This window comes from Castor canadensis, chromosome 1 (assembly GCF_047511655.1).
Source record: "Castor canadensis chromosome 1, mCasCan1.hap1v2, whole genome shotgun sequence".
In the NCBI taxonomy this organism is placed as follows: Eukaryota; Metazoa; Chordata; class Mammalia; order Rodentia; family Castoridae; genus Castor; species Castor canadensis.
The window spans coordinates 198,372,524-198,397,082 of record NC_133386.1 but is presented as its reverse complement, the minus strand read 5'-3'; the positions used below and the strand labels follow the sequence as shown (position 1 = coordinate 198,397,082).

The window sequence follows — 24,559 nt, the reverse complement described above, 5'->3', positions numbered from 1 at the left end:
TTTCCAGGGCCTTGCTCTCCTCCCCTCCAGTTTACTTCCTCTCTGAAACCCAATTCTGCTGGCTGTCCCACCGCACACTTCCTCCCTCCCTCTCACTTTCCTTGTCCCTGCCCTCAGCCCTGTCCCATGTCTCTCTGACCTTCTATAGCTACCAGTCTTCCAGCTCCCACCCTGGCTTCCCATAATGGTCCATCCCTGAGAACAAACCTGAGCTGCTCCCCCAAAGCGTCTGAATGATCACAGTGTTTCTAAATCAGAGCTTCTTTCAAGAGGTGTGTGAGAAGGGACACACCTCCAGCCAGTGTCTAACCTTAGCCACTTCCCCAACCATTTGCCTCCCAGCCCTGCCTCCCTCCATGAGAATGGTCCTGCCCAGGGAGCCCCTCCCACATCTTTCTGGACATCTGCCTTCACTCTGAGAGCCCAAGACAGTTGTAGGCCTTAGCTCAGCACCACCCCCTCCTCCAGCCTAACATGAACTTCCTTCCAGGCTCCAGGATTATTCCCGGGGCCCAGTTCCTCCCTGGGATCACGTTGCAGGTGCAGGAGAGCAGCACCCTAAGCCTGGGAGAGGAGAAAGGGAGGAAGAAGGGGAAGCCCAAGTCCAAGGCCCAGGTACTGGCAAGAGATAGGGATTCAGAAGGCAAGCAAGTTCCTTGCAGCGTACCACTTGTGTGCCTGAGAGCCCAGCCAGAGATTCCAAGACAGACCGGAGTGCTATCCTGAGAAATGTTCTCCACCAGAGTCGTCCTGTGAAGAGGCCTGTGGCCCCAGTCCACCAGACATGCTCTCCGGGGCTCTCCTTGACAAATCGGAGTAGCTTATTTGAACAACCTCTGAATATAGCTGGTTACTGCACCGGACAAGATGTCCAGGGGAGCCTCCTGTCTTCTGGTGGTGAATTGTTCTAGGATGGCTGCTGTGATCCTGGAGTGAATCTCGGAGATGGAGGGAATTGCTTCTGCTGTGGCTTCAACAGACCAGCCAGGACCCTGGACGCCACCCCCACACCTACCACCCCACCTGACCTTAGGCTTCTGTGTGCATGGATAGCTCTGCTTCCTGTCCTCACCACCATCATCCTGGGCCAGAGCCTGTGTCCCAGCTTCCCCCTACTACAGGAGGCACGCTGGGTACCAGTTCTTCCCTGCCTACCACCTTCCTAGCCAACCAGGATCTGATACATGCCACTCAGACGCCAGCATCCTGTACCCACACTTCTGTCCCAACAGCAACTCGCATGCCCCCTTACCTATAGGCCACCTCCAAGCTCACACCAACTCCTAGCCTCTACCTCCTTTGCTTGTCCCTCACAACAGGGGTCAACAAACTCTGCTTGTAAAGGCCCGACAATAAATATTTTAGGCTCTGCAGGACACATGTGGTCTCTATCAGATGCTCTTCCTCCCCACCCCCTTAACCTTTTTTTAAATAGAGAGACCATTCTTAAGTTTATGGACTATACTAATACAGATGACAAGCCATAGTTTGATGACCCCTGCCTTGCAGTTTAGCTGCCATGTTTCTGAGGCTCTTCTGTTGCCCCAAGCACCAGGGTCTTGTTAGGAGAGCTATCCGGGCCTGGCAGGACCCCCCTGCTTCCTCCCACTCCATGTCCTTCCTCCTCTTGGCCCCCTAGTAGTCAGCATGTTCCCCAACTCCTGGCTACTGCCCCTCATTCTTGCCCTTGTGGCCTGCAAAGCTTCAGAGAATGAAAAATTGGTTAGTTATGCAGGGGATCTGCTCTGTTTTTAAGAAGAGCAAAAGGAGTATCTGAAAAATGCATTATCCAGGAAAACCATGTTGTTTTCATTGGGTTTGCCTTCACCCAGCTCAACTAGCTCCCAAACAGCCAAATGGAATTTTACCAACCCTGACGGAGTACTGATGGACAGGAACAAAGGAAGCAAGATCTGTCTTGAGGAAAGAGGAGAGTTATGCCCTCAAAGTTAGATGCCAGCACAAGCATCAGCCTGGAGTGACTGTGCCCTGGACAAAGACACAAGAAAGGACACTACAACACTTAGCTTCCTCCCCTCACTAGGACCCTGCTGGCGTCTCCCATTTTCCAAGACCCCTGTGTCCTCATCCCCTATCCCAGGTGCCACTTCTGGCCCCTTAGAGTTCCCTTTTTGACAGACTCCCTCTGGGGAACAATCACAGAAGCTCTTGCCCCCCTTTGGTCATTGAAGTGATGGCTTTCTGACCCAGAATCCTCTCCTTCTGGAACATTCTCTTAGCCTTACCATCTTTTCCCTAGACCCTTCTTAAGATATGTTTTCATGCCTGCCCTATCTGAGAATCCCTCTCCCTTAGTTCTGAGAGATTCAGCACTGGATGACCTGCACAAAGCAACCAGCAAAGGCTCTGATGGGTTTTAGGGGCAGTGGGCACTGGTACATCCTTTTTTCTCTCAGGAAGATGTAGGTGACCCTGGCAAAGCCCTGGGCAGTTGCCCAGTGGTTCTCTGAGAGTGTTCCACACTAAAGGTGTGCATCTTCACCTCTGACCCCATGCTGCTGCCCACACACTCACTCCGAGATGCTCTCACCATCTCCACACCTGCCCACCATTATGTCTTGTGAGAGGTTATAGTCTCTCACTGCAGACAGGCTCCATGCAGCCTTGCCAAGACTTCTCCAGACCTTGCCAAGTTCCTGCACTTTCTCTCCATCTTTGTTTTATGGTGCCTAGTGGACTGCTTCTCCAGTGAAAGGCCTGGAACATGACCTGGAGGCCTCCGTGGCCATTCCTGGATCTCTAGGAAGGCAGACATAGGAGAGGACTCACTAGCCAAGACACAATATGCCAGAAGAAACTTCCATACTCCCTGATGGTATACAGGGAGCCTGGAGGGGAAAGCTTAGATCCTTCCTGGTTCAAAGGATATCTGCTTCACCATGACCCAGAGGTCTATGATGGACTTCCATGAGCACAGGATGCACCTACATTGGATTTCAAAGTCTTCTGCCCACCTGGGAGCCCAAACATGCATGCACAGTCCCTATCAAGATGGTGGCAAAGTTGCTCCCTCTCCTCCCAGGGGCCCAGATGATCAGCAATTTCAGCTGGAGATGCATTTGCCTTTGAAAATATGACGTATCCTAGAACCTGTGCTCCACGCCTTCTCCCAGACTTCCCTGTGTGCTTCCTTAGGACTGTCCCAGCCCCCAGCCCTCTCCTCAGGCCTTTGCCCAGTCCCCTTCCCATGTCACCCCAGAGAATCTTGCTGTTGGCCTAAGGTCACCTGGCCAGGCAGCAGACACCTTCCCTCCATTTCCTCCATCCCTTCCCTCCCCACACTCTGATCTACAACTATTGACAGTGCTAAAGTTTGGTTTCTTTCCTGCAGGGCCACTTTCTTACGCATTTCTCTTCTCTCTCTTTGTCTCTGTCTCTGTCTCTCTCCCTCTGTCTCCTTTCCCCCCACTCCTGCCAATGGGGCCTCATCGTTTCACCCCGGCTGGTGGGCTGCCCACCCTGGGCAGGGAAGGCCGGATGGTGGTGCTATCCTTGGTCTTAGGGCTTTCGGAACAGGATGACTTTGCCAATATCCCTGACCTGCAAAACCCAGGAACCCAGCAGAACCAGAACGCTCAGGGGGACAAGAGGTATGAGCACGGGCAAGGCCTGCGGCGGTGGCAACAGCGGTAGCAGAGAAGGAGGCTTGGAGAGGCTGTCTGCCTTAGCTGGCCCTGGCTGCTGGACGAGGTGGTGATGCCTTCAGTGGATGCTGGAGTAGGAGGACAAGACCCTTCCCAGCCAGTGCCCTCCCACTGCCAACTTGGTGGGGTCCCTTGGGTCTATGAAGGGACCATCCTGGGACCATTCTGGATCAAGCCCGCTCCCCAGCATGCTTGCCCTGGCTCGGAGCAAGCCCAGCCTTCTTGGCCCCATCTCCTTGCTTGGCTCCCTCTGCTGCCTCTCCATCTCTCATCTCTGCCCCCCACCCCAGTGTGGAAATCCCTGTTTCTCCGGTGGTTGCTGGATGGGGGGGATGTCAGGGAAAAGGCACTAGCCTGTTCTCCCTCATCCCCGCCACCTCAACCCCCCTCTTGCCTGGTAGACCTGTTGGGTTGCTCAGCCATGGGAGAGGAGCTCCTGGTGGAGAGGGTCTGGGGCGTGGGGGAGGCCTGGTGACCAGAGAGAACCAGAAGGACAGCCCCAGAGTCTGGGTGTCAGGAGGAGGAAGTGGGGCATGGGGCTGAGAGCAGATGAGGCAGCTGCATAGCCAGGCACAGGCTCCCTGTCCCTGCTGCCGCTCTAAGGACCCTGTGCAGCCCAGGAGTAGCCCAAGTGGCCACATGACAGACTGAGCAGAGGCCAGGAATTTGCTCTTCCATAGCCTTACCCAGCAGAAATTCAGGAAAACTCTCCTACTGCCTCTGTCTCAAGAGGAGGTGGGCACTGCTCATGGGGAGGGGAGAGGGTTGGCAGTCACATGATCTAATGGCATCCCAAAGGTGGAGCTGTCATGCACCTAATCCAGCCTCCTCCCTCCAACCTGGCCTTAAGCTTAGTCAACACACACCAGTAGGGATGGGGAAGGCGCGTGTCTGCTTCCCATAATGGGGTCCAGCAGCCAGGACACCTGCCTCAGCACTGGACAAGTCACAGCCCCTGTCTAGGCCTCTGCTTCTGCATCTGTAGAGTGAAGGACTGGGTAGGGTGACCTCTAAGGACATGCCAAGCTTCCAATTAGGAAGTGGGCCCTTGGGCTAGGGCACTTGTCAGATCCTGTGAGTCGGGCAGGGACGGTGTTTGGATGGGTGACCCTGATGTTAATATATTAAGAAGCCTTTAGGGAGAAAAAGGGAGCATCCAAGGCTGCTGCCAGGGGCTTGTGTGTTAGGGAAGGGTGGATAGGCTGAGACTTAGCCAGCCGACTTGCTGTCCCTCCAGCAGCTTCTGGAGACCAGCCCTCATTTCCTCCCCACCCTGAGTCCATGTTGCATGTCTGTGAAGGACCAGAAGTCCCTGGAGAGTGGGAGGGGAGAGTGGGACTGTTTCTTATACTCACTGGCACATATGGTGTCAGGCCCTGAGTCCATGCCTGGGATATGGGGGAAGGAGCAGAGCCTGCCACTCCCAACCCACTTGCGCCTGACAGAAGCCACAGCTTCTCAAAGCTGGGCTGCAGGCAGGCCAGAGGGCCACAGGGAGAGGGCCATACCACAGGCAAGAGGATGCAGGGAACTGGAGCCCTCTGAAAGCCTGCTAAGAACCTGAGCCCCTTGCTGGGAAAGGTGTGAAGTGTGAGGGAGCAGATGCAGGCTGGAAACAGATTTCACATCACCCATGTGTTAATTAACTGGCTCCATTTTCACCCACAACCTATTTTTACCTCCTTGCCACTCAGGTCTCACTCCATATTTTAACACACCCATCCCTTCTGATCATGACATCAGCTTGTCCTCTGCCTTCCTGGGAAAGGTGGGTATGGAGGTGGAGGCCGTGGGCCCTCGCCCCCACCTGGCCTAACTTTCCAAGTGGACACATGCCATTCCCACCTTCTCATGTCCACCCATCCTGGAAACTCATTTCTCACTGCCCCTGGAGTGTTTCCCCATTGGCAGGCTGCCACAAAGGACTGCAGAATCAAATGCTTTCTCCCTAGTAGGCTCCCCCATCCCAAAGCTTGGTGTGGGCACCCCCAACCAAGCCCTGGCACTTAGGGCCCCATCTAATGGGCTCCTGGACCCTCCAACCTTGCAGTGGTAGGCTGAACCATCTGCCTCTTCCTCTTCAGCTTGTCCCTCCAGACCCAAGCTCTGCCATTCTACCCCCAGTCCCACCCTTCCCACCCCAGATGACCCTTTGACCAGAAGTCTCATCTGATGTTGGGGAAGGCATGCAACTCCCTTGGTCTGTTAGCAACAGGCTTATGGGAGATCAGAGTCCAGCAGAGTTACTGCTACTCCAGGTCCAGGCAAGGTGGGAGTGTGTCCAACAAGCCACAGGGAGGTAAGAGAAGTAGGCCCTGTCTCTGTCCCCATGGTCCTTGGTGCCCTTGAAGGTCTCCTCCAGGGTCCCCCAGCCCTTGGGCCTCAGCATACATGTCAGAGCACTCTTGGGCCCAGGAAGGAGGGAGGCAGGCCAGGCTGACAGCTGGCCCCATGCCCTGCTGTGCTGTCTCACTCATTTCACCTGCACCACCCACCTCAGCCATCCTTTCACCCTTTCACCTTTGCTCCTTGGGATCCGAATGGTTTCCACCATGGCCCCACACCCACCCCAAGTAGGGGGCAGGGCGGGCCAAGCCACCCCCATTGCTCTCCTCGTCCAAAGCCACCATGTTCCTCTGCCCCTGTGTGTCCCCTGCCTCCTCTCTGCCTCTCCTGTTAGCCACCTCGCTCCTCCTTGTCCCCTCGTCCACCCAGCAGCCTTTTTCACACGTCTCTGACTAACCTTTCTTGGCCTCTCCTCTCTCTCTCTCTCTCTCTCTTTCTCACTGTCTCTTTCCTCCCATCTGCTCCTCGCAGGGATGTCCCTAGGCCGGTGACGGGCTTCTCAGCCTCTCTCTCTCTGCCTCTCCCTGTGCTTCTCTCTGCCTCTCTGCCCTGTGACCTCCGACAGCTTCAGTGATGCTGACCATCTTTCCCAGGCTGCTTTGCAGCTGTGCTGATGCTGTGGTGTGGCCAAAATAACTCCAACTTTCTCATACCTTCAGCAGTCAATCTCGTGCTCTTTCCTCCTCTCCCGCTCTATTTTTAACCTGACTTTACCTCTCCAGCTATTTCAGTCTCCTCCTCTTCCTCCCTGTGCCTGTCTGCGTGAGCACATGTCCACGCGTGTGTGTGCGTCTGTGTGTACAGGGCCATAGGTGTGCCCGCCAATTTGTGTACTGGTGTATCCACGCCTCTGGGAGGGGAGTCTGGCATGGAGGGTGGGGTGAGTGTTTCCATGTCCAGCAAGGCCAGTTTCTCACAGCAGGTGTATCGTGCACCTGATGACCAGGGTATCTGTCTCTGAGTCCTCTCCCTGCCTTTTCTGTCTCAGTTTGTCCCTATTCACATGCATACCTTGGCACACCTGGGTCTCCCCAAATTGGTTTCCCCTGGGGATCTAAATGTGCCCATCACTCGGTGTGTGTGTGTGTCATCACAGCTGCTCTGGTTGACCGGCCTGTTGCCTGTGCCATCCTCTCCCTGTTCCTCTGGGTGACTGTTAGGCTTGTGTACACTGTGTGTGGGGGTGTCTGTGTGTGCACACCCTGCTGTTGGATCCTGGTGTCTCCAGGGCCTGGCATATTCCGTGCATGCTTTTCTGTGCCCGTCGTAGCCACCTGTGTGCTGTGCCTGGTATGTACCAGGGCTGGGGCTTGTGTCTAGACTGTGTGCCTGTGAGTCTATGACTCTCAAAGCTGTTTTGTTTTAGCCTGCCCCGAGCTCCATGCCACCAGTCCTGTCTCCCCTTTGCTGTCCACCTCCACCTTTCTTCCTCCTCATGGGACGTTCCAGCCTGGTCCCTGGGCAGGCATTAGTGCCCCCTTCCTAAGCTCCAGCCAAATGGAGCCTGGTCTCACTGCCCAAATGCCATGGAGTCAGATGCAGACAGGGCTGTTTGGGTTCCCTCCCTATCTTTCTCTGACTCTAGGTGAATGCCTCATTAAATGTGCAGCCCTCTGACTGAGTGGAAGTAGGGTGGGGACTGAGGAGCACAGGGTGCCAGCTAGCCCTATGCAATGGGTTTTAGCTTATATTAACAAAATTAAAAGCTCAGTGCTTAGTTGCTGCACATTGGCTAGAGACTACTACATGGGACAGCACAGGTAGAGAACACGTCTATCATGGTGGAAATTTGCTGGACAGTGCTGTGTGGACAGTGGTCCTGTCCCCACCTGGGCTGGAAGGTGAGGAGCACCTATTCTTAGCTGAGCCTGAGCAAACACAGGTGGAGCTCCAGGAGACAGACACTCTGGCGTGTTTGCCAAGGGTAATGACGCGGAGAGGCACCTGGACATGCCACCCAGCGCCTCCTAATGAGCCTCCCTTCCCAGGCAGGGGTGGAGCAGGCCTCTGCAGAGGGGGTGAGCTCAGAACATTCATGCAACCCAGGCCCTGGGGGCTAGGGACTTCTGGGAACAGGAAGAGTGGGGACACCCTCCAGACAGCCCCCACGGGTGGTTGAGACAAACCCCTAGGGCAGAAGTGATGAGGAGGGTGGGCCCTGAGTGCTGGTCTCCAGGAAAAAAACAGGCATCCCTGTGGACAAGAGCTCCATTTCTGCAAGCATGCAGGAGGTGACAGAGGCTGGGTCTTTAGAGAAGTTCCTACTGCCAGCCAGGCCTATAGTGCCCAGCTCAGCCCACCCCCAGCCCATGCTTATTGGGTCTCCCCCCCCCTCCCAGGTTGCCTGCAGGAGGAAAGGCAGTGAATACAGCCCCAGTGCCGGGCCAGACGCCCCACGATGAGTCCGACCGCAGGACTGAGCCCCGCTCCTCCGTCTCGGACCTTGTCAACTCCCTTACCAGTGAGATGCTCATGGTGAGAAGGGTGGAAGGCCTGTGACTGGCAGAGGAGATGAACTGTGAGGCTGGGGGTGGGGAGGGATATGCATGGAAACTGGTACCCACCTAGAAGTGGCCCATTTGGACAGAGGAACCCTGCCAGAGGTGACCTGGAGAGCCAGGTGACCACTAGGAGCTTGCTGACTGACTGCACAAGGCCTGAGTTCTTTCCTCAATCCTTCCACCAAAACATCCTCTGTGCCTTAGTTTCCTCATTTGTCAAGTGAGAATAAGAATGTCCATCTCCTTTGATCCCTTTCTGGATTGAGAAGTGGCCTAAGGAAACCTACTTGTGTGAGATATTTGTATTATCCTAGGAGGAAAGACTGGTGGGCAGTGGTCTTGAACAGAAGGTATCCCCTTCCTCAGAGTGGCATCCTCTTTGAGCAGAGGTCTAGGGTGGAGCTCCCAGCCTAAATTGTCTCTTACCCCACCAATGACCTCCTGGTTTATGGGAGACCCAGAGAACAGGAGAGCAGGACCCCATAGGTCCCAATTCCTGTAAAGGGACAACCATGCAGGGCAGCTTCAGTCCACACCCCACCCAGAGGTTTGTTGCACCAAGGAAGGGGGTTGTGGTTCACATAGTGCCCCCTGGTGGCAGCAGTAAGTCACAGCACTTGCTTGGGCTATACTTACTTTCCAGAGTCCCTGGATTGACCCAGAGGGAGGCCATGGCTGTGCAAAAACCAGTTAAAAGGTTTGGCAAGCCAGAAGGCTCCAGAAGGCTTGGAGAGACCTTGAGGGTGGGAACCCAGCACCTGCTCTTCCTACAGGACATGATCAGGATCAACATTTCCTGATTCCCCTCCCCCCTACACAGGCAGGAAGTGGGCTCAAGGGGCTCTGAGGCCCTCATCACCCTGGTGTGGATTCTGAGTTCCTTTACCCACTGGCCTGGCACACAGCTCCTAACCTCCCTGAGGTCCCTGTAGCCTCCAAGTCCAACCCTCCCACCATTTAGGGTTCCAGGCAGCTCTCACTACTAACCTCAATGCTGCTTACAGATCTGGTGGGTCTCAAAATGTGATACGATTAAGATACAGATTCCCAGGCAGCAGGCCCAAGGCAGTACCCGAGAGTCTGCCGTTTTCTTGGATCCAGGTTAGAGCATCAGTCCCCTACCCCAGACCTGGTCACTTTGACTCCCTCTTCTCCCTGCACCGCCCTCCTTCCCAACATCCTCGCCCATGTAGACCTGCCTGACTGTCCTCTGCTCTGTCTGGCCCATCGCCACAGCCCACTCTGCCTCCCTACACAGCCCCTTAATTGGCTCTGTTTCCCGGTAGCCAGGTTCCCAGAAGGGACAGCCTTTTCCCAGACAGCTTGCCTTGCTGGCCCTTGCTGCCCTCAGGGAGGGGCAGCGGAAGGACATGCAGGCCTGTCTCCTGCTCATGTGCTCAGCAGATGCCCAGAGGTGAGACTACGAGTCTCTGTGCCAGTGTTGGGTCCCTGACGTTAACAGTAATGGTAAAGAAAGATAAGCAGGGCAGAATAAGCCCCAGACCTCAACCTCTGGTGATCTCCAGGACTGGGTTATAGAAGCTGGGGACCAGAAGATAAGAGTCAGGTGCCTCGAGCTGGCCAACTGAGGGGCAGATGCGAGAGCCACTGCCGTTGAGGCACTTACTGGCTTGGAGCTTTTTGAGACTTAAGTCTTCTCCGACAGGGGCTCAGACAGCACCTCCTGGGGCTGTGGGGGAGGGCCAGACTGGTAACTGGGGAGATGGCTGGTTCCTTAGGGCTCCTGGCTGTGGCTTGGGTAGGCAGGAGTGAGCACAGAGGCATTGCCCCTTTCTAAGCTGATGCCCACCTGGCCAACCCAGGTCTCCCCCATACCACCTTGTTTGGGAGCCCAGAGCCAGAGGGACCTCAGGTGGGACCACCCATGCTCCAGGTACCTGAGACTTCACCCCAGCTATAGAAGGAACAAGGCGCACTGCCTGCCCATGTGAGCTCTGAACTCAGTCCGACAGCAAGGCTGCAGAGCAGGATTTCGGGAGAAATGTAGGCCCATTTAGCCCTTGCAGGAATCCTACAGGCTAGATCTCATTATCCCCATTCTGCAGGTGCAAAACTCAGGTTGGGGGAATAGGTCTGCCCTGAGCAGAGGGTTCAAGTGTCAGGAAAATTGAATTCTGGGTAGGGCAACTAAATTCTCAGTGGGCCTGAGGTAGAGCTTGTGGGGTGTCTGGATCTGTCAAAAGGATGGGTTAGGGGGACCCTCCTCTGCTGTGAGGAAGAGGAATAATGGAAGCTCAGTGTTCCCTGCAGCTGGGCAGAGCCAGGGATCAAACTCAGACCTGGTCTGAGTGGGGGAGCCTGGGCTAGGTGGAAGGGCACACTCAATTCCTGGGCACCCACCTGGATTGAGTTCCCACCCTCCATCCAGTCACAGGAGACTTGAGGCAAGTTACCTAACCTCTTGTGCTCCAGACCAAAATTGGAACACTGGGGTGCCTGCTTCTTTGAGGTGTAGTAAGGAGTGAATAAGAGCAAAGCAGGTGGCACAGGGCAGGACTGGTGGATCCATGGTAGTTACCATCATTGGTGTGATTTGGATGCCTCATTCCTTGGCACAGGCAAGTCTTTGCTGGCTGGGAGGGAATCTTGCTATTAACCTGAAGGGGAGGGTCTGCTCTGGTGGGCAGAGCAGGTCTTGAGTTAGAGAGGGATCCTACTGCTGTGCAATCTTGGACATGTGACTTAACCTCTCTGAGCCAGTCTCCTCAGCGAGAGGGCGGTGACAGCTGCCTGGCCCAGCAGTAAGAAGGTGATGTGAGTCTTCTGCATGGTAGGTGACACTGTGCATTATTGCTTCTTGCATTATTTAGTGTTTCAGAGCCTGGCTTGTCTCTCTAGGATGTAGGTGGGGCACAGAGGTTTGCAGTGAAGCAGGGGAGGGAACACAGATGCCAGAGGATTTGTCCCATCTGTGGTTCCCTAGGACCCACTCCTGGCTCCCATCTAATCATCAGAGGGCTGTGGAGACAGGGATGCCCAAGGTCGGATGCCCTCGACTGGGTCTGCTGTGGCGGGTGCGTGGGGGGTGGGGAGTCAGGGTCCTAAAACTTCCCCAGGTGTCTCCATTGAGTTGGCTGGGAGCCCCTCCCCCAAGTGCTTCCCATCTTTCTCTGCTGGGCTGGAAATGTGGTACCCACCCTCCATGAGACTGATCACTGCTGACTGTGGCTCAAGCACCCACCCTGTGGTCCAGGACTGGGCTCAGGAATAGCCTGTCCTTCAGTGTCCCCAGCCCAGGCATGTGATCTAATCATCTGAAACGCCTTTTAGACAATGTCTGTGCCCAGGCCATCCAGCCTGAGCCGGGCAGACTCCCTGGGGCCAGGGCCAGTGAACCTGTATTTTTCCTGTCTCTGGTAGTTCTGCCTCACACAAGTAGACGCTGTCAAGCACTTTCCTCTCTCACCTTACAAGTTGCATCATGCAGCAGCCCAGAGTCCCATTTGTAAGTTCACCATGTGTGGTGTGCTCTGGAGAGGTGAACAGCCACACATCTGCTTGGTTTGCTGTGCGTCACAGTGGGCCCACCTGGCTGAGGAAGGAGGGAGGCGGAGGGAGCCTGGGACCACACACACATCAGGGAGCTGTGACCAGCAAGGCAAGACAGCCTGTGGTGACTCTTAGACCCGGGCAGACCTGGTGCTGAGAAGGGAGATGGAAGAGTAGGGTGTTCTGCACCCACTTTGGGGTTCAGGAGATGGGGCTACCCAGGCTCCGCCTCTTCCCTTTCTCCCTTGAGGTCCTGGTCAAGGCACTTACTCAGGCAAAGCCTGAGCATGTGAACATGAAGGGCTCCCACCCCAGCCAGCCCCACTCAGGGACCAGGAGAGGACCACTCAAGGCAGCTGGCCTGGCTTCCAGCATGTGGAGGCCTCTCAACCATTCCAGGCAGGCTGTGGAGGGACCCAGGAGAAACAGAACCCCGCCCCCCAACCTGCTTGCCTCTTCTGCCCCAGCTCTCCCCAGGCTCCGAGGAGGACGAGGCCCATGAGGGCTGCAGCCGTGAGAACCTGGGCCGGATCCAGTTCAGCGTTGGCTACAACTTCCAGGAGTCCACACTCACAGTGAAGATCATGAAAGCCCAGGAGCTGCCGGCCAAGGACTTCAGTGGCACCAGCGACCCCTTTGTCAAGATATACCTGTTGCCTGACAAGAAGCACAAGCTGGAGACCAAGGTGAAGCGGAAAAACCTGAACCCGCACTGGAACGAGACCTTCCTCTTTGAAGGTGAGGCTGGAGCCGTCTCCCCACCATGCTCACTCCCACCCTCCACCATCCCACCCCTCACAGGGCCTCATGCAAGACATGAGCATAACATGACTGCAGACACACACGTGCACAAATGCAATATGCAAGCAGGTACATGTGTGTGCATGTAGACAGATAGACATCATGCAAGAGTGCACTTGAGTGTGCACACACACACACACACACACACCCCTACACCTCCAGGCACAGGTCTTGGCCCATTTAACCTAAAGCATCTTGCATCTAACTGAGATTGGGTTCCAGAAGCTGAAAGCAGTCAGTACCACCTCCAGAGGCTGAGGACAAAAGCTGGGCACTGCCTGCAATTTCGGCCTGACTCAGTACTTACCCTGGGAAGTGCAAGACAGACAGGAGGCACCCATGGCATTCAGAGATGTAGCACCCTAGAGCAACCAGAGTGCTGTGGTGGAGGACACAGGCTATGCCCCCAGGGTACTTAGATTTGAATCCCAGCTCTTCTACTTCCTAGCTGTGTGACCTTGGACAAGTTCCCAAACTTCTCTGTGCTTTGATTTCCTCATCTGTAAAATAGAGGTAATAGTGAGAATTAAACAAATGGGTGAATTTTCAAAGTACTTAAAATAGTGTTTGGCACTCAGAAATGCTGATGCCAGTTTATTAAATATCCTGTAACAGGCCTCTGATTCTTTCCCCTCGCAGATCAGGAGGAAGGGCTCTGGTTCTAGCAGATGCTGAGGCAAAAGTCATCCCTCTCTCTCTAAGTCCCATCTTTATCTCTTGTGTCTGAAGACCCAGGTAACCAGGAAGCTGGGCATGTGATTAGGGAGCAATTTCTATCCCAGGGCCTGGTGGTACCGGCACCCCCCTTAGAGAAACCAGAGCCCTTCCCCAACAGCCTGCCTCTGACTCCACCCACCCGGTACCTAAGCCCTCCAGAACCCACAGTGCCCACCCCAGGAGCCCTTCCCCAACTGGAATCTGAGCCACTCTGCACCCCACTTGCTCTGCAAGGTAAGAAAGCAATGGATGCCCAAGTGTTTCTGGGCCCCTCTTCCCCAGGTCAGCACAGGGCTAGGTTAGAGATGGCAAAACCAGAGAGGCTTGGCCATCAGAGGTACATGCAGCCAGCTGATGGGCAAGGGTCATGGGCAGAGCCCCCTTGTCCCTTCCACCAGCGTTCATTCAGCACAACTGTGAGCTGGATGCCTGGAGTTCAGAATAGAGTAAGACACTGTTACGGCCCAGGCATCCCGGTCTACTGGAGGACGTAGATGTGTCAATAATTAAGCCACACACAGCATGACAGGTGCTATAGGAACACTACATGAGCTCCCCTTGTTGTGAAGAAGAAAATTTCCCCAAAGAGAAGCCATTTATGATGGATTCTGATGAATGCATAGGAGTTTGCTGGATAAGAGACTTCCTCCTCTGGTGTTGGAGAGAGCTGACAGATACAAGGACATCACGGGACCACTGGCCTTTCCCCAGCATTTGTCCTTGGACTTTTCACCTAAATGATGCCAAGAGTTTTCTGGCCAGGGACCTTTGAGGCTTCCAAGATGAGCAATACACAACCCCCCTCAACAGGAGGAAAGGGAGACCCTGAATAATTCAAGGGTTTTCCTCTTCCAGCTCACCTGCTCCACTCTTTTCGGCCAGTGTCTCTGGTACTAGAGTCTCCCGGAACTCTTCCTTTCTCTTCACCTTCTCCATCGGTCCAGTTGATGGGGCCTCTTAGGTTCCCACTTCATTCCACTCACTCCTCAGTTCAGGGTCTCAGGCCACCCCAACTCTGACTGAGTCCCCCAGGGGCCAGTGACTCCCAGCTTCTGACCTTCCTCAGCTCCTTCTCCCTTTTCGTTCCTGCTGCTCCATCAAGCTATTTCACTGCCATCCATTCAATTATTTATTCTCTTAGCAAGTATTTATCGGTACCTACTATGTGCCAGAAATAGCATAAGGTGGGCGGAACCAGGTGTTGATCGCAGAAATGCCTTCCTGGAAGTCCTAGCCTAGTGGACAATGCAGACCATAATGAAGGAGACAGACAAGTCTATTACAGCCTGGGATCTGTGCTGGGAAGGGAAAGTGCTTGAGCATAGAACAGGGCATCTGACCCTCTGGGACGTCAGGAAAGAAAGCTGAAACCTGAAAATGACAATAAGCTGGGAGGGGGGCACAGCGAGGCAGGAAGGTCAGGGTAGGCCAGGGTTCAGAAAGGACAGGAAGGAGGCTGATATTGACCAGCCTCATCATTGAAAGGAAGAGTGTTCACGAAACACAGGGGAAGACAGCAGGGCCAAAGTGTGGAGGACTTGGAGCCAAGCTGGGGTGCTGGCTTTAATTCTAAGTGCACTGGGACATTGAAAGGCTTTCAGAAGGAGTGGACCGTGATGTGCTGCCTATTTTTAAAGATCACTCTGACTGCTGCACTGAGAATGAACCACTGGAGGAAGCGTGGAAGCGGGGAGGGCAGTTTGGAGACTCTTGCGGCTATCTAGGCAAGAGGTGCTGGTGGCTCGGACATGGGAGGCAGTGTGGGCCATAGGATCTGTTTAGGAAGAATGGAAGGACAGGCTGATGCCTTGGAAGGAAGCAAAGGGGAAGGTAGAGTCCCAGGTTGCTTGTCCATTCCTTCTGCACCTTTGCCGTTTCCCTCTCTGGATGCTTTCCGGTTTCTCCCTGCCCTCAGACCTCCTGGGGATGGTTTTCTGACAGCTGTGTGGCTTCAAGCAGAGCTACTTACCTAGACTTCCCTCAGGACCATTGGCAGTGGATTCCCAGAAAGTCAGGGGGTCACTTCCCAGACCCCAAAATGGATACATGATAAATGATTTAATGAATGGTTCCGGTTCTGCTGTCAGCTGTGGAGCTTTGCAATTTAAGCCATCTGAGCCTCAGTTTCCTCATCTATGAAATGGACACGATACTTGACCAATGGGCAGTGATTGAGGGGTCACACAAGACACAGTTCTTGCTAGAACTTCAGAAAGTCCCTTCTCAATCAAGTATGGCCTGATTGGCTTAGGCAGGGTGGCAGCAGTAAGAGATCTCCCTCCCTCCCTCCGTCCCTTTGTTCCTTCCTTCTTTCCTTCCTTCCTTCCTTCCTTCCTTCTTTCCTTCCTTCCTCCCTCCCTCCCTCCGTTTCTTCCTTCTTTCCTTCCTTCCTTCCTCCCTCCCTCCCTCCCTCCCTCCCTTCCTTCCGTCTGTGGCCCCTCTGTCCCCCTCCTCACCTTGCTTGTGTCCCCCCAGGTTTTCCCTACGAGAAGGTGGTGCAGAGAGTCCTCTACCTCCAAGTCCTGGACTACGACCGCTTCAGCCGCAATGACCCCATCGGGGAGGTGTCCATCCCCCTCAACAAGGTGGACCTGACCCAGATGCAGACCTTCTGGAAGGATCTGAAGCCATGCAGCGATGGGAGTGTAAGCCCCCTGCCCCCTTATAAGCCTCTGGCTGGAGGGGGCTACAGGTCAGGGCTGGCCGACTGGTCCTTGTTAATCCTCAGTCTTAGGATGCCATCAAGGTTTGGAGCAAGGTACAGGCGAGTGGGTCACACTGAGGGAGCAAGTTCCCCCCACTGGTCTTAGCACTGATGCTTGGTACTTGAGACAACTCTCCTGAGCTTCAAAAGACCCTGAGGTTTTGTTCAGGGAATTGAGGACCCTGGCAAGTACACAGACCTTCCAGAGGAGGGAAGACAGTGCAACAGTGGTGACAGAGGGACCAGGTAAGCACCCAGGTCAGGGCAGAGGAGGCCTAGTGGCAGTTGAGCCAACCAGAGGGCTCTCTAGCTGTCCCCTCCCTGTTAGTCCCCATACCTGTTGTCCCTCCCAGCCCAGGGAGCAGCCCATCCCTCTCAGTGGCCCAGCCTCACCCTTCCTGTTGTCCCTCCTAGGGGAGCCGAGGGGAGCTGCTCTTGTCTCTCTGCTACAACCCCTCTGCCAACTCCATCATCGTGAACATCATCAAAGCCCGGAACCTCAAAGCCATGGATATCGGGGGCACATCAGGTGCTGGGGCTCCCCTCAGCAGAGGGTGGGCAAGGGAGTGTCTGGTGATGTGGAGCTCACTCTGGATATGGAAGGCGGGATCTGTGTCGTGGCCCTTGTCCTTGGCTCCCACACCCCTGTCTCTGTTCCCAACTCCTCCACAAAGACACATTGGGATCCTCTTTGGGACCCCCTTACAGTCATCTTGGACTCTGTCCTGCACAGAATCAGGAAAATAGGGAACATTGTGTAGGGGGACCCAGGTTTGAGCTCCAGCTCCAATGCCACTTGTCTGTGACCTTGGGAAGACCTGGTCTCTTGGGCTCAGTTTCCTCCTTGGTATTAACACAAGGGCACTTGATGATAACCAGGGTCCTTTCTGGCTATCTTCTCATCCCTCTCATTCTTACTCAGGCCTGTCCTGGCCCTCTGGGGATGTACACAGTCTCAGCTTCCATACCTGAAGGGGCAGAGATCTCAGGGCTACCCCACACTGTCTCTCTAACCCTTCCCCTACCTCCCAGACCCCTATGTGAAGGTGTGGCTGATGTACAAGGACAAGCGGGTAGAGAAAAAGAAGACAGTAACAATGAAGAGGAACCTGAACCCCATCTTCAATGAGTCCTTTGCCTTCGACATCCCCACAGAGAAGCTGAGGGAGACGACCATCATCATCACTGTTATGGACAAGGACAAGCTCAGCCGCAATGACGTCATAGGCAAGGTAGGGCCAGCTGGGGGGCACACAGCTGGCACACACGGGGTCTGTTCTTAAGAAGCAACAGGTGTCAGAGAATTAGGTAACAGTGAGATGCTTGTCATAGCACCTGGGACACATATAGCAACTACTATTAAAATAGAAGTTATTTTTGAAATATTCCTCCCAGGGGAACATGCAGTCATGCATGTAGTAGAGGGACCAGTGATCACAGCAGGTGAAGCAAGTGGCTGGGGCTGTCGCCTTGTCCTAGGAAGATGGGAAAGGATGACCAGGCACCTGCTGAGCTGGAGGGATCCCTCATGCAGATGGAAAAGGAGAACTCAGTCAGCTATTGGGGGCGGGGGTGACACAGCCTGACCTTGGAGAGGGGAGGGTGCCTTGGGAGTGTGACTGTCCCACAGGTGGGACACCCCTACTCCAGCCAGACTGTATGCCCTGGACAGGCCCTGGTGAACCCCCTTGACTAGCTGGCCCACATCTACTTCTGTTCTCTTGCAGCTCACCCTTTTGGAATTGGGTATTCCTAGATATCAACAGCTACTTTAGAAACAGCCTGCCTTTTGAGGGCCTGGGTAGTTTAGGGAACCCAAGGACCTGAGAACTCTCTTGAGACCCAGGCCCAGCTCAGCCTCTGGAGGTCATGTCTGTGGGCATCAGACTGGGCTGAGATGGCAAATGGAGACCATTCCCAGAGCTGGGCAAGCACACAGGAACCCTAGAGCTCTGTGACCCTGTGGGAGTAAATAGCCAACCAGCTTCAGAGGAACAGAGCTGGCAGTATGTACACCATACCACCATGCCCACTGAGCACAATGTATGTGTGCCATTCATTGTCATTCCTCTCTTTTTTAAATTTTTTTTCAGTACTGGGGATTGAACTCAGGGTCTCATGCTTGCTAGGCAAGTGCTCTACCACTTGAGGCACCCCAGTCCTTTTGCTTTGAGTTTGTTTTTCAGGTAGGGCCTCATGCTTTTGCCTGGACCAGCCTTAGACTTCAAACCTCCTACCTCTCCCTCCCCTATAGCTGAGGTTACAGGTGCGCGCTACCACAGCCCATTTTATAGAGAGGCCTGAGGCTAAGAGAATTTACTTTGTTGGCCCTTACATGGCAGAGCTGGGCTTTGATCCTATTCTTTTTTTTTTTTCTATTTATTTGAATAATTGTAGATTTATAGAAAACAATGGCAAAGACTGTATAGAGTTCTGCTCCCCCTTGCCCAGAGCCCCCAGTTGTTAGCCTCTTACATTGCAAGGTGCATTTGTCACAGTTTAAGGCACCAACGTTGGTCCCTTACTGTGAACCAAACTTGAGGTTTGCATTTCACCAGTCTTTCCATGGATGTGCTCTCTCTGTTCCAGGATCCAGTCCAGGGCACCACCTGGACTGAGTTATCATGGCGCCCAGATTCCTCTAGTCTCTGACAGTTTCTCAGTGTTACCTGGGACCTTGATGCCTTTGAGGTGCCCTGTCCAGGAGTCCTGTAGCTCCCACTGCTTTCTCCCCAGTGTCCCTGCTCTTAGCCTCCCATCAGTGCCCAGGCTGGGCTTAGTTGGGGCTACCCTGAGTTCTGGGGGATCCCTGTACTCAGTCTTATGAGGCTGTGCAGCCCTAACACAGGGGCGTAGCAGAATTGATAGTCTAGAGCCTCAAGGACCATCTTGAAATCCCCCGTTCCACGTTTAAACGCTGTGGCTGTGGGCGCATCTCTTAACTCTGCACCTTATTTTCCCCATCTGAAAAATGAGGCTAATGCTGCAGCAGGTCCACTTCACTGTTGTAAGGATGCCATGATCAATAGATATAGAGCCGCTGGCACAGGGTCTGGCAGGTAGGAAGTGCCAGAAAATGAGAGCAAATGCAACGGTGGTGAGCTAGACACTGCCCCTCCTTGTAGGGTAAGGGAAGCCAAGGGATCAAACTATTCTCCAGCCCCACCTTCACCCCCAGTGCAAAATAGGTCATAGTCCAATTCCAAAAGGCCAGACATGTCCAGGCCCCCAGAGGCAGCACAGACAGAAAAATAGGTCAGGCAGGCAGGCAGGGTGAGAGAGAAGGGGGCCTCTGTGAGCTGGGGTGTCATGGCATTGGAGCACTGCCCCTGGTGGGGACAGGGGCAGTGATCCAGACACTCCCCTAATGTGTCTCCTCTGTTTTCTTGCCAGATCTACCTGTCCTGGAAGAGTGGGCCCGGAGAGGTGAAACACTGGAAGGACATGATTGCCCGTCCCCGGCAGCCTGTGGCCCAGTGGCACCAGCTCAAGGCCTAACTGGGGCCGAGAAGGCCCAGGGGGCCAAGGCCCAGGTCCCCATCATGCCCTTGCCACTTTATGCACAAAGCCTGGCTTGGCCCCCCTGCCATGCGTGAGGGGAGGATCCTGAGGGCTCAGCCAGGGAGGGGTCCCGGGACTCATTTGGGCCCCATTTCTAGGAAGTACCAGCCCCACCCCCTCTGGTCCAGCTCAGGGGTGGTGCTCTGGGAGCCATTTTCCTGCTTTGCCCCTTTCCTTCCTGACTTGCTGATACTAAAGAAGTGGGGGAGAGCTCAAGAGCCAGATGGGCAGATCCCTCCAGAGGCCCGCCAGGTGGGCATGGTCCCCCGTTTTCTTTAAGGCAGTGCCTGGAGTGGAGAGAAGCCACCCCTCCCAGACCCCATTGTGGGTTCAGAAGAGGGGGGCCGAGGCGTTTGGCCCCGGCCTGGCCAATCGGGCCCGTCACCAGGGCAGTTTCAGGTGCCGACTGGGCCCTGAATGCCAAGGATAGTATATAGCCCACTCCAGGGTCCTGGAGCTGTGGCTCTGTGTACTTGTGTTGTGTCCACTCTGTGTATGCGCGTGTACGTGTATGTGGGGGGGGCATTGCTCCCTTTCCCCCTGGGGCTGGCAGTGCTGAAGGCTATGCAGAGAAGCAGGGTTTCTTGAAGGCCAGGTGGGGCTGGAGGTAGGAAGAAGTAAAGGCCACAGAGTGGGTTGGGAGAGAGGAGCAGGTACCTGCTGAATGGGAGGGGTCGAGAAGAGGGGCAGACTCTTCAGCTGCCTATCCTGCCATCCCACCTTGCCTCACCCTGTCCCCTCAGGTCCCCCTCTGCTCAGAGTCCTCCAGTAGCTCCTTTCCCAGTGGTGTCATCTCTTGGACATGGGTTTATACCTTGTAGGCACCTGCTGTGTGCATAGCATTGCATTGCACCAGGACTCACCTGCTCCCTTCCTTCTCAGGCATTCCGTGCCCTCACTTTCTCTTCCTGACACCCCACCCAGAGAATTCATTCCAGTCTAGTTGGTAATGTGTTCCATGCTCTCCATCCTTGCCCTTCCACATCTCTCCCTGCCAGTACAGACCCCATCCTCACTCCACCCCTCACTTGGAGACCTTCCCTGTCCTCTGTGTGGTTTCTTATCTTCCATCACCTGGCCTTCTCCAGGCTGTCTTTACACCTTCACTGCCCCTCTCTGGAACCCCAGAGCAGCTCGTTGTGCCTCTCCCACCCACCGTTCATGCAGAAGAAGCTGGGATTCCAGGCTTCTGAAGTTGTCCCACACAAACAAGCTGCTGTTTCTCCTCCCAGCTACTGCTGATACTAGAACTGACTTCCCCTTGGAGACAGCAGGTTCCAGGATGGTATCTGCCATCCCCATGTTTGTCTTGGTATTGATAAAAGACCCAGCTGGTGACAGCCTCATTCAGGGACTGCGAACTTGGGCCCGACATTCTTGGAACCCACCGCCAGGTGGCGCCAGAACATCACAGTCTTTGATGGGGGTCCTGGACCACAGCTCTACCCTGGATGGGCCTGACACCCTAAGGAAAGAGACTCTGGACTAGGTCCTCACAGCCAAAGCACAGCAAAACCATAGACATTTGGGAACTATTTTCCTTAATTAGGCTTCCCCTTGAGCTGAGTATTCTGCTCTATGTAGTAACCAAGCCACCTTTTGCCCATGACAAAATAAATTGGATTTCACACCCCATCCCCCAACCTCCTCCTGGGATCTGGAGGAATAACATAAGTAATAGGTGAATCGTTTTGTAGTGAAGAATGCCAATGTAAAGCAAAGAGTCACCCACATTCCTTGTAAATCCAGATGTTTCTATATTACAGCTTTGCTTTAAGTAGGGTCTACCTAGCTGCTGGGGTGGGCTGGGGAGCAGCCCCCAGTGGGGCCGCAGGAGGCTATAGGAAAGTAGGAGAGGGTGCTGTCAGGAGTCTTGAGAGGCAGTAGCGATCTGTCATTCTCCGACCCTTCCCTTCCTCGGACCCGCGTCAGTTTTCTGTGCCCCAGGACCCGTGCCCCAAGCCCCTGACTGGTGGGAGCCCCATGCCCTCCCCGGCCCAACCAACTCTCATCGAGTGGGCGGGCAAAGGCATGGAGTAGGCTTCCAGTCAGACTCCACCCTGGCACTCTGGTGACCCGGCCTGGGATTCCCCAAACCCCCACGCACAGCTTGAGCTCCTGGTCTGGCATGAGACAACAGATGGCAGGTAATATGGGGTGGGAGCAGGGAGGCCTAGGGCAATTGCAGAGCAGTGAATGGGGGAAGTTGAGGGGGGAGGGGCACCGGAGCCCTGCCACCATCCCAGGATCTTGGGCAAGTCACCCACACTCCCTGTGGGCCTCAGTTTCCCCATCTGTAAAATGATGGTAATAATACTTCACCTACCTCATAGGGGAGGTTGTGAGGCCACCATCACCTGACCTGGGGGTCAAGGCAGGAGGACTCTGAAGGTGCTACCCAGGAGCAAAGTATTATTGCCACAGCCTGGGAGCAAGGCCGAACTGCCCTTCCCCACAGAGCCTCCAGGGACAGCCCAGGCTGGCCAGGGCCCATCTGTCTCTTCACTGTGTCCCAGACCCCTTCATGAGAGTCATCTGCCACGTTTGTGGCCACCCCAGACTTAGTTGTTACCTTGTTCAGGCACCCCTTCTTGTGACCATCTCCTCCATGTAACTGCTGTACAAATTCCACCTGCCCCAGAACCCCTACACCTGTCCTCCAGCACCAGAGGCCAGGGAAGGGACAAAGGAAAACAGCCACACATACACATACAAAAAAAAAAAAAAAAAGCCAAGGGAACTCCCAGCCCAGCTGGGGCCCTAGGGGTGGGGATTGGTGGCCGCTGTTTGTATTGTGTTTGAGTCCTTGAGTGCAAGTGTTTTATAAAAAATAAAACAAAAACCCACTGTCACAAAAAAAAAGCAGCAAAGAGAAATGAAGAAAAAAACCAAGAAAAAAAGGAAAAAAGAACTATACAAAAATTTTCCACCACACGTACCCTCTCTAAGCCAGCAAGATTTCCTCTTTGCAAAATCATATTTTTGTGGGAATGGGCCCTGCTTTTTGTGGCAAGGCCTGTTCTGATTAATAAATGATCGTGAAAAAAGTAGGGCCTTGGCTATTTCCTCTGTGGGTCCCAATACTCTCTCACCGTCCCAGGGGAAGAAGCAGCCGGTTAAGGGGAATGGGGAACCCAGGGCTGAGTCTCCCCTCACTCAGCTTGTCACCTTAGGGACTTGACTTCACTAGTGACCAAGCCCTGCCTGAGCTTCCAGCCCGTTCTCAGGTTTAGGCTGTGATCCCACCAGCTGACCAGAAAGCAGAAGCAACTGCATCTCCCAGGTCATGTCTGAAGCAAAGCTTGGAGTGGAGTCTCCTCCAGGCCTCAGGGTGCCGCTCAAACTCACCTAGATGAACATCTGCTCCCTCAGTGCCCAGGGGACTTTTGCCACCCTCTGAGGTAGGTCACACAAAGGGTGATCCTTTGCCTTCTCTACCACCACTATGATTTCAGATCACTGTCTCCTTTCTGGCCCCTCTAAGGAAAGGACGGATAGACAGAGATTTGGTCTGTTGGCTTCACCTGTGGCCTCTCTAGTCTAACTCTCTAAGATGAAGGTGGAAAAACAAACTCTCCGTAAAGCCCACTGCAAGCTCTACCCTGAGGGCCTGGGAAGCTACTTCCTTCCTCCTGCCCTCAGCACCCTGTTTTTTCTAAAAGAAGCAATAACTTCCAAACTGCTCATCACCTCTCCATCCAGCCCAGGAGCAGTTGCCTGGCAGCTCTCAGGGTACTTCAGAAGGGAAGCACATCTGTGTCAACAGTGTGATGGTGGATCTCCCTTGTCACATGTCCACTTGCTGGCCCTGCCCCACTCCGGAGTAAAGGGGCTACATACCTCTTGTTTCTCTGCACCTGGGGCCAGCACTGCTCCTCAAGCTGCACTAAGTACCCCCACACACAAAGCTACCCACCCTCTCCTTCTGCCTCCTCAAGTTCCTACAACCTGGTTTAAATATCCCTTTAAAAGGTGGATGTGGGCTAGGGTGTAGCTTAGTGTGGGGTGCTAGCCTAGTGGCTTACTCCCCAGCACCAGAAAAAAAAACATTTAAAAATATAAAGGTGATTGTTTCCTCCAGTCTTCTGATCTCTGTTCCAGAGATTGGAGGAAGCCCTGGGGTCAGGTAAGTAGCTTCAGAGGTACCCCCTTGCCAGAGCTGCTGTCGGGACTATCTCTGTGAAAACAGCCTGATACAGAGATCGCTCAGCTCTGCAGAGCTGGCTGTCCTATGCCATCAGCTCAGAACCTCTTCCCTGGACTTTGGCCTGTTACTCAGCTTTCACTTCTCTGGGGCTGTCTTCAACGATGCCTGCTGACTTACCCACCCACCCCTCCTTGCACTTGGGACGACTGCTGTCCTGTGTTTTCTTTGTCTGCAAGTCCCTCTTGGACACCACTGCTTCCTGGAAGGCCTTTCTACTCTCCTCTCCCTCCCCAGAAAGACAACCAAAAGGACAATGCCCATATGCCCCAGCCTGTGGTTCCCCTGACCATCTGTTTCCTGTGAAGATATCCACTCCCTGTGTCTGTGTCCTGTGTGTGTGTGTGTGTGTGTGTGTGTGTGTGTGTGTTTGCAAGTGTGTGTGTTGTGTCTCTTTTAGATTGTGAGCCCCCCTGGGCAGGGATCCCTGTCTGAATACATGTTCTGTGTGGCACGCCCGAGTGTGCTAATAAATGTCCATCTTCAGAATAATAGTGCCTGGGTGTCTTGAGGAAGCTTTGGGACAGATGGTCAAGAAAGCCAGTGTGGT

General features: G+C 54.3%; 1 protein-coding gene across 7 annotated transcripts in view; it reads left to right on the top strand.

The window, feature by feature from the left end:
• Positions 1-24,500, top strand: part of Syt7 (synaptotagmin 7) — a 59,842-nt gene extending 35,342 nt beyond the window's left edge. For 4 of the 7 annotated variants that reach the window (XM_074046885.1, XM_074046882.1, XM_074046906.1 and 1 more), the window contains 7 exons: positions 3,489-3,611; positions 8,351-8,486; positions 12,490-12,760; positions 16,016-16,185; positions 16,659-16,773; positions 17,277-17,476; positions 19,638-24,499. In XM_074046885.1, the coding sequence (XP_073902986.1) occupies positions 3,489-3,611; positions 8,351-8,486; positions 12,490-12,760; positions 16,016-16,185; positions 16,659-16,773; positions 17,277-17,476; positions 19,638-19,742 (1,120 nt within the window). In that variant the 3' untranslated portion in view covers positions 19,743-24,499. Of the gene's footprint in view, positions 1-3,488; positions 3,612-8,350; positions 8,487-12,489; positions 12,761-16,015; positions 16,186-16,658; positions 16,774-17,276; positions 17,477-19,637 lie in introns of all 7 variants that reach the window. The other 3 variants (XM_074046920.1, XM_074046913.1, XM_074046892.1) reach the window with 2 other exon arrangements.
• Positions 24,501-24,559: the final 59 nt, after the last annotated feature.